Below are 16,960 nucleotides of genomic sequence, written 5' to 3'. Positions count from 1 at the left end.
GCCGGTAAGACGGACCAAGCTCTGACACTGATCACACAGGGAATGGACCGCCACAATCAGGTGGTCCGATACCCCATACTCTCTGAGAACACACCCCACAGGACGGTCAAATGTCTTCGCCAAGTCCACAAAGCACATGTAGACTGGTTGGGCAAACTCCCATGCACCCTCAAGGACCCTGGCGAGAGTATAGAGCTAATCCACAGTTCCACGACCAGTACAACAACCACACTGCTCCTCCTGAATCCGAGGTTCGACTATCAAGCGTAGCCTACTCTCCAGTACACCTGAATAGACCTTACCGGGAAGGCTGAGGAGTGTGATCCCACCATAGTTGGAACACATTCTCTGGTTCCCGTTTTTAAAGAGAGGAACCATCACCCCGATCTGCCAATCCAAAGGTACCGTCCCCGATGTCCACGGACTGTTGCAGAGTCTTGTCAACCACGACAGCCCCACAGCATCCAGAGACTTGGGGATCTCCGGGCGGATCTCATCCACCCCCGGAGCCTTGCCACCGAGGAGCTTTTTAACTTATATACATGTACTGTATATATATATATACATATTTATTTATTTGATGACCTCATACCTGTCCACAGATGAGCCTGTCGGTGAAGTCGTCCCTCAGCGACGTGTCGATTGAGTCCAAGGTCCTGGACAGTCAATCAGGTCAAAGCATCAGGTGACTGGGTTGTCATGGAGACCGTGCTGTGTTCTGTATATGGGATGTTTTAAACCCACCGTCCTCATTGGTGGCTGCAGTCAGGCAGAAGGTGTGCAGGGTCCAGCGGAGGACTTGGTGGCAGCGGGTGACATGGGCACGCTGCAGACAAGTCACTCATTGGATGAAGAAGCAGAGAAGGAGTCCGAGACTTCAAAGTAGGAGAACCCACCAATGGGATGGACTTCCCACGTTCTAAGGTCTTGCTTCCCACTACAGGGTGTCTGCTGCTCCTGCCCTCAAGTCTTCTAGTGTGGGCGGAGACATCTGTTCCTTGGGCCGCAACGACGACGACGACGACGACAAGAAGAGGCGCTCCAGTTTTGGTGCTCGCATGATGGGAATGGTTGGACTGGGAAGTAAGAGCCAGAGCACCTCGCAGATCAACCCGGAGGGTGAGTCTCCATTTAGCGCTGCCGTCAGGTCTTGTGCTGGTCCGGGTCGAGAAAGATGGCAGAAGCCAGAACCGGGAACTTCAGCTAGAACCAGAAACCTAAGCTAGAACCAGAAATGTCATTTACAACCAGGCACATTGTCTAAAACCAGTAACTTTACTGAGAACCAGGAGGTTAATCTAGAAGTGCTTCAGCTAGAACCAGGAAATTCCTCTAGGACCAAGCACATCATATAGAACCAGGAATGTCAGCTAGAACCAAACAGTTTATCTCGAACCAGGAAATTCTTATAGAACCAGGAAAGTCAGCTAGAACCAAGCAGTTTATCTCGAACCAGGAAATTCTTATAGAACCAGGAACGTCAGCTAGAACCAAGCACTTTAAATACCTAGACCCAGGAAAGTAAGCTAGAACCAAGCAGTTTATCTTGAACCAGGAAAAAGTCAGCTAGAACCTAGCACTTTATCTAGACCGAGGAAAGTAAGCTAGAACCAATAACTTTATCTAGAACCAGGAAATGTAACTAGAACCAGGAATGTCTGCTAGAACAAAGCACATTATCTAGAACCAGGAAATTTGTCTAGAGAAGTAAAGTCAGCTAGAACCAAGCACTTTATCTAGACCCAGGAAATTTGTCTAGAAAAGTAAAGTCAGTTAGAACCAAGCACTTTATCTAGAACCAGGAAATGTAGCTAGAACCAGGCAAGTAAGCTAGAACCACGCACTTTATCTAGAACCATGAAATTCATCTAGAAGATAGAACCAAGCACTTTATCCAGAACCAGGTAAGTAATCTGGAACCAGGACATTCATATAGACCCAGGAAAGTCAGCTAGGACCAAGCACTTCATCTCGAACCAGGAAAGTAAGCTAGACTCAAGCACTTTAGCTGGAACCAGGAAATTCATCTAGAACAGGAAAGATAGCTTGCTAGAACCAAGCATTTTATCTAGGACAAGGCAAGTAAGCTAGAACCAAGCACTTTAACTAGAACCAGGAAAAGTATCTAGAACCAGGCAAGTAGGCTAGAATCAAGCAGTTTATCTAGAAGCAGGAAATCAGGTGGGTCATCTAGAAGAGTAACATCTTGTCTCAGAGGAAGAGAAGAAGAAGAAGGTGGTGAGACTTCCTGTCCAGAGGAGCATGGAAACCGGACTGGCGGTGGAGTTCAAGTCTCGCTTCACCCGACAGCCGAGCCGCGACCCGGACGCAGAGGACCCCAAGCCCGGAGCGTAGGAGCTTTCCTCGCCGCCGCCGCCATTGTGGAAAGGTTCCTTTGTCACCTTTTCAATCTGTCTCTCAGTTTGATCTTTCCGGGAGTCAAGTTGGCCACAGACAAACACTTCACCGGCTTCCTGGAAGGACTAGGACCCGCCCAGCTGGCCGGCAGGCAGACCTTGGCCACGCCTGCCATGGGTACCCATCAGTGGCTACATGGCAACAATGAAGTGGTTCCATAGTCACTGACTGTGCTGCTCTGCTGCTCAGGAGATATTCAGATCGGAATGGTCTACAGGAAGGAACGTCTTGACGTGGAGGTGATCCGAGCCAGGGGGCTTGTGGGTAAACAAGGCAACAAGAACACGCCAGGTAACGTTCTAGAGTCGCGCTCGCTGATCCTGTGAAATAATCCAAACCAAGGGACGCAGTGAAGTTCTAGAATGGAGAAAAGCTGGTAAAGGTCTAGAGCAGGGTCCCAAAACTTTTTGACTTGGGGGCCGCATTGGGTTAAAAAAATTTGGTCAGGGGCCAGGTGATGATGTACTAGAATGAACAAAAACCTATAGTGATGTCCTGGAATAAAGAAAAGCTATAGTGATGTTCTGGCTTAGAGAATAGCTATAGTGATGTTCTGGAATAGGGAAAACTCTATAGTGATGTTGTAGAATAGAGAAAAGCTAAAGCGATTTTCTAGAATAGAGAAAAGTCTAAAGTGGTGTTCTAGAAGAGAGAAAAGTCTAAAGTGGTGTACTAGAATAGAGAAAAGTCTATAGTGATGTTCTAGAAGAGAAAAGTCTAAAGTGATGTACTAGAATGCAGACAGCTGAGCAGAGTACGGTTGTGCCACAGCTCCGTACGTGAAAGTCTACCTGATGGACAACGGCAAATGCTTGTTGAAGCGAAGAACCCGTCTGGCCAGAAAAAGTCCGGACCCTCTCTATCAACAACAACTGCAGTTTGAAGAGAACCCAGAAGGCAAAGTTCTCCAGGTACTTGGACTGCATCATGTGGCAATATTGCAGTACTAACCCACTATTTCACAACTCCTCAGATAATTGTCTGGGGCGACTATGGCAGGATGGACCATAAGTCCTTCATGGGAGCCGCTCAGGTTCTCCTGGATGACCTGGACCTGTCCAACATGGTGATTGGCTGGTTCAAACTGTTTCCTGCCATCTCACTGGTGGACCCCGCCTTGGCGCCGCTGACCAATAGAGAGACGGAAGGCGGGGCCTTGTAGCTGTCCATCAATCAATCAATCAATCAATCTTTATTTATATAGCCCTAAATCACAAGTGTCTCAAAGGGCTGCACAAGCCACAACGACATCCTCGGTACAAAGCCCACATACGGGCAAGGAAAAACTCACCCCAGTGGGACGTCCACTGGGGTGCCATCAACATGGCAGCGCTGTAGGTTCCACCCTCAGGTTCTGGTACGAGGAACACATTGTGGAAATGGACTAGGAGTGAGTCAGGAGTCAGCACTCAGGACAAGATGACACAGAATCCCAGGAAAGATTGAATGAATCCCAAGACATCAACCTCAAAAAGTGCAGTTTGTGGATTTGGAGAACCTTCTAAGTCAACTACAATACTTGGCTTGTTCCAGCAAGTCCAAATGAACATTTATTGACACCAACAAAAGAAAGGCAAACTAAAGACATTTGAAAGTTTAATTTGAAAAGAGAAGCCAGCCAACAATCATGCAGGTCAGAGAACACAAGAAGAAGAATAAATAACTTGCACATCTCAACACACACATACAACTGCAACTACAACTTCTTGTGCCCTGGTCCTGGAACAGTTCTACACCGCAGGTCGGGAGACTCAAAGGTGGGCTCCATCTAGTGGTAGGCCAAAGAATCACTTCAATATTCCAACACAGTGTTACTGTTCATGTTACAGAAATATACTTGTGAAATAAAACCTGGTTTTGAATGAGTTCTACTAGGTTACATGTAGTCTGGTGTTGGTACCTGGTACTGGGGAGCCCAGTGGTTTTTTGGTCAAATTGTGGCAGTTAGCAGAACTCATCTTCTATTATTGTCCAATTCAAGCTTAGCATGTGCAAAAGATGTTTCTGCTGCATGACACTTTGAAAAGTCCTGGTCCAGGTAGAACACAAGCTAACATGCTAGCAGCTATTAACACGGTAGTTAGCCTGCTAGCACAGCTGCAGCAGCTCATCGTCGCTGCTTTCCGTCTTGCCGCCAGACTCCAGGCACGCGTCCGGGATGCGAGCGGTGTGAACCTTTCCGCAGTGTTCGCAAGGACCATCCCGCCCCGCCTGCGTGGCGTTGGCACGGTGTTGGCGCGGAGCTCGGGCCGTGTCGGGGGAGAGCGCGGGCTCTAAAAGGGGTTGTCGGACTCCGCCGAACAAAGAGGACGAGTCCGAATCTGGGATCAGAAGCTCCACGTCTTCCTCTTCCTCCTCGCTGCCTCGCCGCTCCGTGGACTCTGTCCTGGTTCTTCCCGTGTCCAGTTGGCGCAGCGGACTATGATTGGTCCAGGCGGGGTTCTGGCTGCTTCCCAGCAGGTTCCTGGCCAGCTGGCGCAGGCTCTGGGCCAGACGCTGTAGGCCAGATGTGGATGGAGCTCGGACCTCGGAGGAGTCGCTGTGGCATACCGCGTCCGGATTGGCGGTTACCATGGTGACCGGGCCGGCGGAGGATGGCGTGGCTCTAGAAGTGTCCGGCAGGTTGATGGGGGTGGTGGAGAGCATCATAGCTACTGAACTGGAGGGTGGGGTCTTGTGGGGAAGGGGGGCAACAGGTCCAGCCACCGCACCGATCACGCGTTCCCTCCCCCTCTCGCTCTCCGTGTCCGTATCGTCAGAGTCCGGGGACAGCAGGTCTGATCCGGAGCTCCCAGTACCGGCACTGTCCTCCAGGTCCGCAGAGACCAGAGCCAAAGACGCCGACTGTCGAGACCGAGAGAAGTTGAAGATGCTGCGCCACAGGTTGCTATGGCGACAGGCAGAAGGGAGGCGCAGCGTTGTGAAGCCGAGCTGAGAGCGAACTGCCAGGCGGAGGTTTTCCAAAACGGACGCCTGAGAGCCAGACCACATGGAGAAGATCAGTGGTCATTCCTGCTGGAACATTCCTACACACTCCTACCTGGTTCCCCGAGCACACGGGGAAGTCCTCCACAGGCGGGATCAAACCCTGAGCTATGAGCTGGCCGTATGAGGGCGGGGCTTCTCTCCGCAGCAGCTCTGCCTCCACCCTGGACAGCTGGGTCTCGAAGGACCTGCGGCGAGCGATCGGCGGTCAGACAGCTGCACAAGACAACGGGGGTGTGGTCGCTCACCTGCGCTCGAACATGCGCAGCGAGTAGAGTTTGCAGGTGCAGCCCAGCGCGATGACCAGCAGGAGGCCGCAGACCAGGCTGCCGATGACGGCGGCCGTGATGACTCGGGTGGGAACCACCACGGGACAACTTTCCTCGTCGCTGCCGTCGCCGCAGTCGTCCTGAGCGTCACAGACCCAGGACTCGAACACGCAGCGGTTATTCTGCACATAAGTCAAAGTGGTTGCAGACTATCTGCCCAATGATTGGTCAAAAGGCTGTCACATGACTTCACAGCGCCATGTTTGCTACCAACACTGTGCTCCCTCGCCGTGTAAACATGCACGTTGTGCTCTGCTTGGGGGACAACTTAGGACCTGTTTACCCGCGTCCTCCAAAGACCTAAGACAAGATTTGAGACTGTTGGACCAGAAAGGCCGACTTAGAACCCGTTTACCCGCGTCCTCTGAAGACCTAAGACAAGATTTAAGACCGTTGGACCAGAAGGGCCAACTTAGGACTTGTTTACCTGTGTCTTCTGAAGACCTAAGACAACATTTAAGACCGTTGGACCAGAAGGGCCAACTTAGGACCCGTTTACCTGTGTCTTCTGAAGACCTAAGACAACATTTAAGACCGTTGGACCAGAAGGGCAAACACAGGACCCGTTTACCTGTGTCCTCTGAAGACCTAAGACAACATTTAAGATCGTTGGACCAGAAGGGCCAAATCAGGACTTGTTTACCTGTGTCGTCAGAAGACCTAAGACAAGATTTAAGACCATTGGACCAGAAGGGTCAACTTAGGGCCTGTTTACCTGTGTCGTCAGAAGACCTAAGACAAGATTTAAGACCATTGGACCAGAAGGGTCAACTTAGGACCCGTTTACCTGTGTCCTCTGAAGACCTAAGACAAGATTTAAGACCGTTGGACCAGAAGGGCCAACTTAGGACCCGTTTAGCTGTGTCCTCTGAAGACCTAAGACAAGATTTAAGACAATTGGACCAGAAGGGTCAACTTAGGACCCGTTTACCTGTGTCCTCTGAAGACCAAAGACAAGATTTAATACCATTGGACAAGAAGGGTCAACTTAGGACCCGTTTACCTGTGTCGTCTGAAGACCTAAGACAAGATTTAAGACCATTGGACCAGAAGGGTCAACTTAGGACCCGTTTACCTGTGTCCTCTGAAGACCAAAGACAAGATTTAAGACCATTGGACAAGAAGGGTCAACTTAGGACCCGTTAACCTGTGTCGTCTGAAGACCTAAGACAAGATTTAAGACCATTGGACCAGAAGGGTCAACTTAGGACCCGTTTACCTGTGTCCTCTGAAGACCTAAGACAAGATTTAAGACCGTTGGACCAGAAGGGCCAACTTAGGACCCGTTTAGCTGTGTCCTCTGAAGACCTAAGACAAGATTTAAGACAATTGGACCAGAAGGGTCAACTTAGGACCCGTTTACCTGTGTCCTCTGAAGACCAAAGACAAGATTTAATACCATTGGACAAGAAGGGTCAACTTAGGACCCGTTTACCTGTGTCGTCTGAAGACCTAAGACAAGATTTAAGACCATTGGACCAGAAGGGTCAACTTAGGACCCGTTTACCTGTGTCCTCTGAAGACCAAAGACAAGATTTAAGACCATTGGACAAGAAGGGTCAACTTAGGACCCGTTTACCTGTGTCGTCTGAAGACCTAAGACAAGATTTAAGACCATTGGACCAGAAGGGTCAACTTAGGCCCCGTTTACCTGTATCCTCTGAAGACCTAAGACAAGATTTAAGACCATTGGACCAGAAGGGTCAACTTAGGACCCGTTTACCTGTGTCCTCTGAAGACCTAAGACAAGATTTAAGACCGTTGGACCAGAAGGGCCAACTTAGGACCCGTTTACCTGTGTCGTCAGAAGACCTAAGACCAGATTTAAGACCATTGGACCAGAAGAGCCTCAAATTTGTACTTTTGACAAAATAGAAGCATGTTTTATTGTTGAGCTGGACTATGTTTAGAACTAGATTCAGACTCGTTATTTAGGAAAACTAACGACCGCAATTGCATGCTTGCGAGCACAGCTGCCCATGTCCTTGGTAGCAAAGATGGCGCCTGTCGTACTCTTGATACACCACTCTGTCTGCTGCCAGATTCCCTCTGGCGCTGCCTTGCTTCCTACCTTGCAGTGGAAGTTTCCGGGCTGGCAGAAGAAGCAGTTCTTCTCATCAGAACCGTTGGGGCAGCGGTTCTGGTAGTTGCAGCGGTCCGATCGAGGATAACAGGCTCCGTTCCTGGAACAGGGGAACTCCTCCTCCTGACACGTGGAACAGTTGAGCTCGTCGCGGCCGTTGGGACAGTGCCAGTAGCCGTCACAGCGCTGCTGCTCCGTGTAGCAGCCCCAGTTGCCCCCGCAGGGGAGCTCCCAGGGCAGGCAGAAGCCGTCCACCTGAAAGCCACACGGACCGGTCGAACCCCGAGGTCCACATCACACCCGAGATCGTGATCCACAGACCTGGTAGGTGACGTTGAAGCCTCTGGCGGCGTTGATCTTGTCGGCGTAAAAGTGGATTCGCAGCTGGCCGGATGACGACACCACCACCAGGGGTGCTCTGGAGTCGAAGGCTGTCAGCACCCGGAGAAGGCGGCGAGGGTTCTCCTCCAGGCCGTCGTAGACCTTCACGTAGTCGCCGTAGCCGGTGCCGTCCAGTTTGAAGTCGGTGAAGCGCAGGATGACCTACGGGAGCAGCTGTTTGACACGTGCGCTACAGGAATCAAGTATGGAGCCAAAACACTGCCGCTAACAACAACTTGTATTCGCTTTGGCAACAAATAAGAAACCCCAAAAAATATTTTCAATGCCAACCTTCATATATTCACACCTTTTTAGAAATGAGTAAAGTTAATGATATAATAAATAAATTCCTTTCATGCGCATTCCTCCCTTTTGACCCTCGGGCCGTTCCGTAGTGTGAGGAAGTCTCATGGCGTCCAGCCACTCTTGAGCCACAAGCGGGAAAATAGCGAGCAGAAAAGCTAAGTTAATCCGACTTTCAAAGCCTTGACAAGTGCTTCTCCCGCCAACACAAGAGCATTTGATCTTCCATGGCCTGAGACCACGTCACCGCAGCGTGCTTTGAGAGAGGAGGAGCTTCACGTGCGTCTTTAATATTAATAACGTAACATGTCGACTGTTACTGCAACTGCTTCGGTCAGATGGAATAAGATATCCGCAGAAAGGAAAGTCTTTAGTCTTGTCGTCAAAACGCCTTCTCAAAGCAACCGCACTTCCGGCTTCACAATAAAAGCCCGACGCGCCACATCCGCTACAGCATCCATCCATCCATCTTCTTCCGCTTATCCGAGGTCGGGTCGCGGGGGCAGCAGCCTAAGCAGGGAAGCCCAGACTTCCCTCTCCCCAGCCACTTCGTCCAGCTCTTCCTGTGGGACCCCGAGGCGTTCCCAGGCCAGCCGGGAGACATAGTCTTCCCAACGTGTCCTGGGTCTTCCCCGCGGCCTCCTACCGGTCGGACGTGCCCTAAACACCTCCCTAGGGAGGCGTTCGGGTGGCATCCTGACCAGATGCCCGAACCACCTCATCTGGCTCCTCTCGATGTGGAGGAGCAGCGGCTTTACTTTGAGCTCCTCCCGGATGGCAGAGCTTCTCACCCTATCTCTAAGGGAGAGCCCCGCCACCCGGCGGAGGAAACTCATTTCAGCCGCTTGTACCCGTGATCTTGTCCTTTCGGTCATAACCCAAAGCTCATGACCATAGGTGAGGATGGGAACGTAGATCGACCGGTAAATTGAGAGCTTTGCCTTCCGGCTCAGCTCCTTCTTCACTACAACGGATCGATACAGCGTCCGCATTACTGAATACGCCGCACCGATCCGCCTGTCGATCTCACGATCCACTCTTCCCTCACTCGTGAACAAGACTCCGAGGTACTTGAACTCCTCCACTTGGGGCAAGATCTCCTCCCCAACCCGGAGATGGCACTCCACCCTTTTCCGGGCGAGAACCATGGACTCGGACTTGGAGGTGCTGATTCTCATCCCAGTCGCTTCACACTCGGCTGCGAACCGATCCAGCGAGAGCTGAAGATCCTGGCCAGATGAAGCCATCAGGACCACATCATCTGCAAAAAGCAGAGACCTAATCCTGCAGCCACCAAACCAGATCCCCTCAACGCCTTGACTGCGCCTAGAAATTCTGTCCATAAAAGTTATGAACAGAATCGGTGACAAAGGGCAGCCTTGGCGGAGTCCAACCCTCACTGGAAACGTGTCCGACTTACTGCCGGCAATGCGGACCAAGCTCTGGCACTGAGCATACAGGGAGCGGACTGCCACAATCAGACAGTCCGATACCCCATACTCCCTGAGCACTCCCCACAGGACTTCCCGAGGGACACGGTCGAATGCCTTCTCCAAGTCCACAAAACACATGTAGACTGGTTGGGCAAACTCCCATGCACCCTCAAGGACCCTGCCCAGAGTATAGAGCTGGTCCACAGTTCCACGACCAGGACGAAAACCACACTGTTCCTCCTGGATCCGAGGTTCGACTATCCGGTGTAGCCTCCTCTCCAGTACACCTGAATAGACCTTACCGGGAAGGCTGAGGAGTGTGATCCCACGATAGTTAGAACACACCCTCCGGTTCCCCTTCTTAAAGAGAGGAACCACCACCCCGGTCTGCCAATCCAGTGGTACCGCCCCCGATGTCCACGCGATGCTGCAGCAGTGGTTCTCAAATGGGGGTACTTGAAGGTATGCCAAGGGGTACGTGAGATTTTTCTTTAAATATTCTAAAAATAGAAACAATTCAAAAATCCTTTATAAATATAAATAAAAACCTATCTTTTTTTCCAAATAGTTCAAGAAAGACCACTACAAATGAGCAATATTTTGCACTGTTACACAATTTAATCAATTAGAAACTGATGACATAGTGCTGTATTTGACTTCTTTAGCTCTTTTTTTCAACCAAAAATGCTTTGCTCTGATTAGGGGGTACTTGAATTTTTAAAAAAAATTCACAGGGGGTACATCACTGAAAAAAGGTTGAGAACCACTGCGCTACAGTAACAAAATGTTGTCATGTAATCTGTGATATTTCTGCCTACGTAAATGTCAGTACATCAGTTGAGGACATTTAGTGGTGGCAGTTGCTCTGATTGATAGTCCTCCATGACAGAATGTTTATCAGGATCACACATTGTTGCTAGAGCAAAACAAAAATGATTGTAATGTACACAATATTTATTCAGGTAGAAATATCACAGACTACATGAACACACATGTCTGACAAAGTATCTCGTCTTATTATTGAAGTGTAGCTCCTCTCCTCGGAATGCGAGTGCTCCTACAGCAGGAGTACAAACTCTGTATTTCTACAATTACTGGCAAGACACCAACGCACTGCAAGTGTGTCCTTTTTGTGTTGAGTTGTTCAGCAAATCAGAATGTTTAAAAACATTTCATTCAAGCAAACTAATTGTCCAGTCTTGGTATTAAAACTTGGACATGATCTGTTTAAGGTAGACTAATTAATGATGAAAAATGATATCAAACACTAATTAATGATGAAAAATGGTATCTATCTGCGATTAATTAACAATGAACAAAGTGTAATTAATGAATTTACTGCTCCCGGGTAAACTTGCTGTAAGCCCCGCCCACTGACACCCATGTCAAAGCACTACCATTAGTTTGAGATTGAAAATTGGACCCCTAGTCTGGGACTGACTTAGTTTTATACTCCCCTCCCCCCAGCCCGTTGTACCTTTTGACTGCAAAGACAACAAAGTAGTATCCTGTCCTATCAGCCGGTTGTCTGGCTACCAAATGTTGCTGGCAGTGTTTTGGCTCCACAACCAAGTGGATTTACCTTCCTGTGGTCTCCGGTGTCAATCAGCCAGGTGCAGTTACTCCCTGGAGGGTAGAAGTCGGGATAGTTGGGAGAACTGAAGGAGCCGTAGAAGTTCCTCAACCAGTCGCCGCAGGTGGGGACGTCGCAGTCGATCTCGTCTCCCAGATCCTGAGAGAAGGTCAGAGGTTAAAGCCACCAAGTGGTGGGAGAAGCCAAAGTGGGAGGAGCCAGTTGACCTGACAGTCTATGCTGCCGTCACAGCGCAGACTGTGCGGCAGGCAAGTGTAGATGCGGGTGTAGCGGGACAAGCAGGGGAACTGGTTCAGGCTGCAGGGCTGGAAGGAGAAGGGCGAGTCCACGCACAGATCCTCGTCGGAATTGTCGCCGCACTCGTCCATGGAGTTACAGCGCCACCAGTCGGGGATGCACTTGCCATTGGAGCAGTGAAAGTGATCCACGTCACAGCTGGAAGCATCTGCCTTACCTGCGGCCACACGTCACAGGTCAGTCTCAGGTCAGTCTTCACATAAGGAACAGGTCCTGATCTCACCCGTGACGTAGGACAGTCGGAAACCTTTTCCTGTCAGAGCCTCGTCAGAGCGGAAGTGAATCCAGACGTGGTCCTGAGACGAGATGTAAGGCGGCGGCAGGGACGAGCCGCACACTCGCAGTCCGTCCAGGTTCTTGTAGCTGCTGATGGACATCCAGTCCGACGAGCAGCGGTGGGAACTCTGCAGCTCAAAGTCCTGGAAACTACACGCGAGGAGGTTTTTACAGGAGCCGCCGCCCCGTGTGACCCGTCCCTTGCCCAACTCTACCTGATGGTGATGGTGTCCCCGGGTCGGCCTCGGATGTTCCAGCTGCAGTTCAGGCGAGGCGGGTACTGGAAGGGCCAACCGGGGCTGGTGATGACGCCGCTGGACGCCCGCAAGAGCTCAGACGAGTCGCCGCACGCTGAATGGGAGGCAGAGTGAGCTTGGAGCCACAAAAAGTGTCAAGGTGTGACCTCACCGCTGGAAATCCCAGACACAAAAATGTTTTGGTTTCTCTGAGAGGCAGCGACGCATCCTGCAGACACAAGGAACACACGTGAGGACCAGACGCCATCTTGAAGGAGATTCAAGTCCTGAATTTAGCGGTTTGCTGTTAGCATTAGCATCAGTGCTAACCAACATTGGAATGATGGATCAGTGCCAGCACTGTCACCTTCAAGCACTCGATTGTTTTTGGACACCACAATGTTCCTTTTCCCTCAAACATCTTCAACATCTGCCACCTAAACATCAACATCTTCAACATCTGCAACCTAAACATCAACATCTTCAACATCTGCAACCTAAACATCAACATCTTCAACATCTGCCACCTAAACATCAACATCTTCAACATCTGCCACCTAAACATCAACATCTTCAACATCTGCAACCTAAACATCAACATCTTCAACATCTGCAACCTAAACATCAACATCTTCAACATCTGCAACCTAAACATCAACATCTTCAACATCTGCAACCTAAACATCAACATCTTCAACATCTGCAACCTAAACATCAACATATTTAACATCTGTAATCCAAACATCAACATCTGCAATCCAAAACATCAACATCTTCAACATCTGCAATCCAAATAAAAATCTGCAATCCAAAACTTCAACATCTGCAATCCATAACAACATCTACAACCTAAATATCAAACATCTGTAATCCAAACTAGGGCTGGGCGATATGGCCTTTTTTTAATATCTCGATATGTTTAGTCCATGTCACCATACACCATATATATGTGGATATGTTTAGTCCATGTCATGATACACCATATATACAGGTAAAAGCCAGTAAATTAGAATATTTTGAAAAACTTGATTTATTTCAGTAATTGCATTCAAAAGGTGTAACTTGTACATTATATTTATTCATTGCACACAGACTGATGCATTCAAATGTTTATTTCATTTAATTTTGATGATTTGAAGTGGCAACAAATGAAAATCCAAAATTCCGTGTGTCACAAAATTAGAATATTACTTAAGGCTAATACAAAAAAGGGATTTTTAGAAATGTTGGCCAACTGAAAAGTATGAAAATGAAAAATATGAGCATGTACAATACTCAATACTTGGTTGGAGCTCCTTTTGCCTCAATTACTGCGTTAATGCGGCGTGGCATGGAGTCGATGAGTTTCTGGCACTGCTCAGGTGTTATGAGAGCCCAGGTTGCTCTGATAGTGGCCTTCAACTCTTCTGCGTTTTTGGGTCTGGCATTCTGCATCTTCCTTTTCACAATACCCCACAGATTTTCTATGGGGCTAAGGTCAGGGGAGTTGGCGGGCCAATTTAGAACAGAAATACCATGGTCCGTAAACCAGGCACGGGTTGATTTTGCGCTGTGTGCAGGCGCCAAGTCCTGTTGGAACTTGAAATCTCCATCTCCATAGAGCAGGTCAGCAGCAGGAAGCATGAAGTGCTCTAAAACTTGCTGGTAGACGGCTGCGTTGACCCTGGATCTCAGGAAACAGAGTGGACCGACACCAGCAGATGACATGGCACCCCAAACCATCACTGATGGTGGAAACTTTACACTAGACTTCAGGCAACGTGGATCCTGTGCCTCTCCTGTCTTCCTCCAGACTCTGGGACCTCGATTTCCAAAGGAAATGCAAAATTTGCATGGTTGGGTGATGGTTTGGGGTGCCATGTCATCTGCAAAATCTACCCGTGCCTGGTTTACGGACCATGGTATTTCTGTTCTAAATTGGCCCGCCAACTCCCCTGACCTTAGCCCCATAGAAAATCTGTGGGGTATTGTGAAAAGGAAGATGCAGAATGCCAGACCCAAAAACGCAGAAGAGTTGAAGGCCACTATCAGAGCAACCTGGGCTCTCATAACACCTGAGCAGTGCCAGAAACTCATCGACTCCATGCCACGCCGCATTAACGCAGTAATTGAGGCAAAAGGAGCTCCAACCAAGTATTGAGTATTGTACATGCTCATATTTTTCATACTTTTCAGTTGGCCAACATTTCTAAAAATCCCTTTTTTGTATTAGCCTTAAGTAATATTCTAATTTTGTGACACACGGAATTTTGGATTTTCATTTGTTGCCACTTCAAATCATCAAAATTAAATGAAATAAACATTTGAATGCATCAGTCTGTGTGCAATGAATAAATATAATGTACAAGTTACACCTTTTGAATGCAATTACTGAAATAAATCAAGTTTTTCAAAATATTCTAATTTACTGGCTTTTACCAGTATATGTGGATATGTTTAGTCCATGTCATGATACATCATATATATGTGGATATTTTGCCTTAGCCTTGAATGAACACTTGATGCATATAATCACAGCAGTATGATGATTCTATGTGCAATTTTAAATTTCGCGCGGAATAACCTGCTGAAAACGTCTCGGTATGATGACATCAGCGCGTGACGTCACGGATTGTAGAGGACATTTTGGGACAGCATGGTGGCCAGCTATTAAGTGGTCTGTTTTCATCGCAAAATTCCACAGTATTCTGGACATGTGTGTTGGTGAATCTTTTGCAATTTGTTCAATGAACAATGGAGACAGCAAAGAAGAAAGCTGTAGGTGGGAAGCGGTGTATTGCGGCCGACTGCAGCAACACAAACACGGCCGGTGTTTCATTGTTTACATTCCCGGAAGATGACAGTCAAGCTTTACCATTGGCCTGTAAGAGAACTGGGACAACAGAGACTCTTACCAGGAGGACTTTGAGTTGGATACGCAGACGCGGTACCGTGAGTACGCATGCAGCTGCGGCTTCCAAACATTTGATCGCTTGCCCGTGCCGCTATGTGCATGTCACGTACGTAACTTTGGGGACTTTGGGGAAATATATGTGCTGTATGAACTTTGGGGAGGTGAACGGTACTTTGGGCTGTGGGATTGAGTGTGTTGTGCAGGTGATTGAGTTGTATTGGCGGGTTATATGGACGGGAGGGGGGAGGTGTTTGTTATGCGGGATTAATTTGTGGCATATTAAATATAAGCCTGGTTGTGTTGTGGCTAATAGAGTATATTGTGTTTATTTACTGTTTTAGTCATTCCCAGCTGAATATCAGGTCCCACCCGCCTCTCACAGCATCTTCCCTATCTTCCCTCTAGTCCTTCACTCTCACTTTCCTCATCCACAAATCTTTCATCCTCGCTCAAATTACTGGGGAAATCGTCGCTTTCTCGGTCCCGAATCGCTCTCGCTGCTGGTGGCCATGATTGTAAACAATGTGCAGATGTGAGGAGCTCCACAACCTGTGACGTCACGCTACTCGTCTGCTACTTCCGCTACAGGCAAGGCTTTTTTTTTATCAGCGACCAAAAGTTGCGAACTTTATCGTCGATGTTCTCTACTAAATTCTTTCAGCAAAAATATGGCAATGTCGCGAAATGATCAAGTATGACACATAGAATGGACCTGCTATCCCCGTTTAAATAAGAAAATCGCATTTCAGTAGGCCTGTAAACATCTTCAATCAACCTCACAAGGCTGACATGACAACGTTTGGCTTCATTATTAGGAACATGAACGATTAATCGCTGAAGGTGTCAGCCATGAACGATTAATCGCTGAAGGTGTCAGCCATGAACGATTAATCGCTGAAGGTGTCAGCCATGAACGATTAATCGCTGAAGGTGTCAGCACTGAACGATTAATCGCTGAAGGTGTCAGCACTGAACAATTAATCGCTGAAGGTGTCAGCCATGAAGGGTTAATGGCTGAAGGTGTCAGTCATGAACTCACCTGAGAAGATCAGCAGGTAGACACCTGAACAGACGGCCATGGTGAAGATGCTGCGTCCAAGGTCACAAACTAGCTCGCAGTTGGCTGCAATGCACAATGGTTAGCAGTTAGCTTAGCACAAAGCAGTGTTAGCAGTTAGCTTAGCACAAAGCAGTGTTAGCAGTTAGCTTAGCACAAAGCAGTGTTAGCAGTTAGCTTAGCACAAAGCAGTGTTAGCAGTTAGCTTAGCACAAAGCAGTGTTAGCAGTTAGCACAAAGTAAAGCTAAAGCTAGTAGGAAACAAAGAGGCTACAGTTAGCCAGAAGGCTCCATGGCAACAACAACAACAAGAATAAGAATAAGAATAAGAGGTTACGGCCTACAAATGTATAAAGTCATGTTAGCCGACCTGACTCAAGGCAACTTGCACAAGCTAAGAAGCGGCGAGTCAGGCGGACGTTGGCTGATGAAGAGGCCGGCTAGCAGCTGCATGCTAGCGGGGAGAAGCGAGCAGCTGGTCCGCAATCTTCCGTCCACAAAGAAGCTACCAAGTTAGTCCACAAATACCCTCACAAAAGCGGCTACGCAACACGAACAGCGTCGCTGTCAAGTCGCATTTTGTTGGCTGCGATTTTCTTCTAATTCTATTCGATTCTATTCTATTGTATTCTTCTGTCTGGGCATCACACACAGGCCCCGCCTCCTTCGCGGTGA

General features: G+C 48.6%; 2 protein-coding genes across 5 annotated transcripts in view; one reads left to right on the top strand and one right to left on the bottom strand.

Annotated features, from left to right (window-relative positions):
• The window catches only part of LOC133577465 (regulating synaptic membrane exocytosis protein 2-like), a 21,778-nt gene extending 17,495 nt beyond the window's left edge, over positions 1-4,283 (top strand). For both annotated transcript variants that reach the window (XM_061931323.2, XM_061931324.2), the window contains 8 exons: positions 603-685; positions 766-882; positions 944-1,119; positions 2,216-2,351; positions 2,423-2,535; positions 2,608-2,709; positions 3,190-3,329; positions 3,392-4,283. In XM_061931323.2, the coding sequence (XP_061787307.2) occupies positions 603-685; positions 766-882; positions 944-1,119; positions 2,216-2,351; positions 2,423-2,535; positions 2,608-2,709; positions 3,190-3,329; positions 3,392-3,580 (1,056 nt within the window). In that variant the 3' untranslated portion in view covers positions 3,581-4,283. The remainder of the gene's footprint in view (positions 1-602; positions 686-765; positions 883-943; positions 1,120-2,215; positions 2,352-2,422; positions 2,536-2,607; positions 2,710-3,189; positions 3,330-3,391) is intronic.
• On the bottom strand, positions 4,002-16,960 carry lrp12 (low density lipoprotein receptor-related protein 12). Of its 3 annotated transcripts, none has more exons than XM_061931325.2 (12): positions 16,656-16,960; positions 16,268-16,351; positions 12,508-12,564; positions 12,315-12,450; positions 12,047-12,249; positions 11,733-11,980; positions 11,515-11,664; positions 8,137-8,358; positions 7,804-8,070; positions 5,652-5,854; positions 5,459-5,591; positions 4,002-5,391 (listed from the first exon to the last, which is right to left on the bottom strand). In XM_061931325.2, the coding sequence occupies exons 2-12, from the start codon at positions 16,305-16,307 to the stop codon at positions 4,507-4,509; spliced, it is 2,544 nt and encodes an 847-aa protein (XP_061787309.1). In that variant the 5' UTR covers positions 16,308-16,351; positions 16,656-16,960; the 3' UTR covers positions 4,002-4,506. The 3 variants fall into 3 exon arrangements, with proteins under 3 accessions (XP_061787309.1, XP_061787310.1, XP_061787311.1); XM_061931326.2 differs by having other exon boundaries at positions 16,814-16,941; XM_061931327.2 differs by having other exon boundaries at positions 16,820-16,927.

Source organism: Nerophis lumbriciformis, linkage group LG37 (genome assembly GCF_033978685.3).
Source record: "Nerophis lumbriciformis linkage group LG37, RoL_Nlum_v2.1, whole genome shotgun sequence".
Lineage (NCBI taxonomy): Eukaryota > Metazoa > Chordata > Actinopteri > Syngnathiformes > Syngnathidae > Nerophis > Nerophis lumbriciformis.
This window is presented reverse-complemented; position numbering and strand designations above follow the sequence as displayed.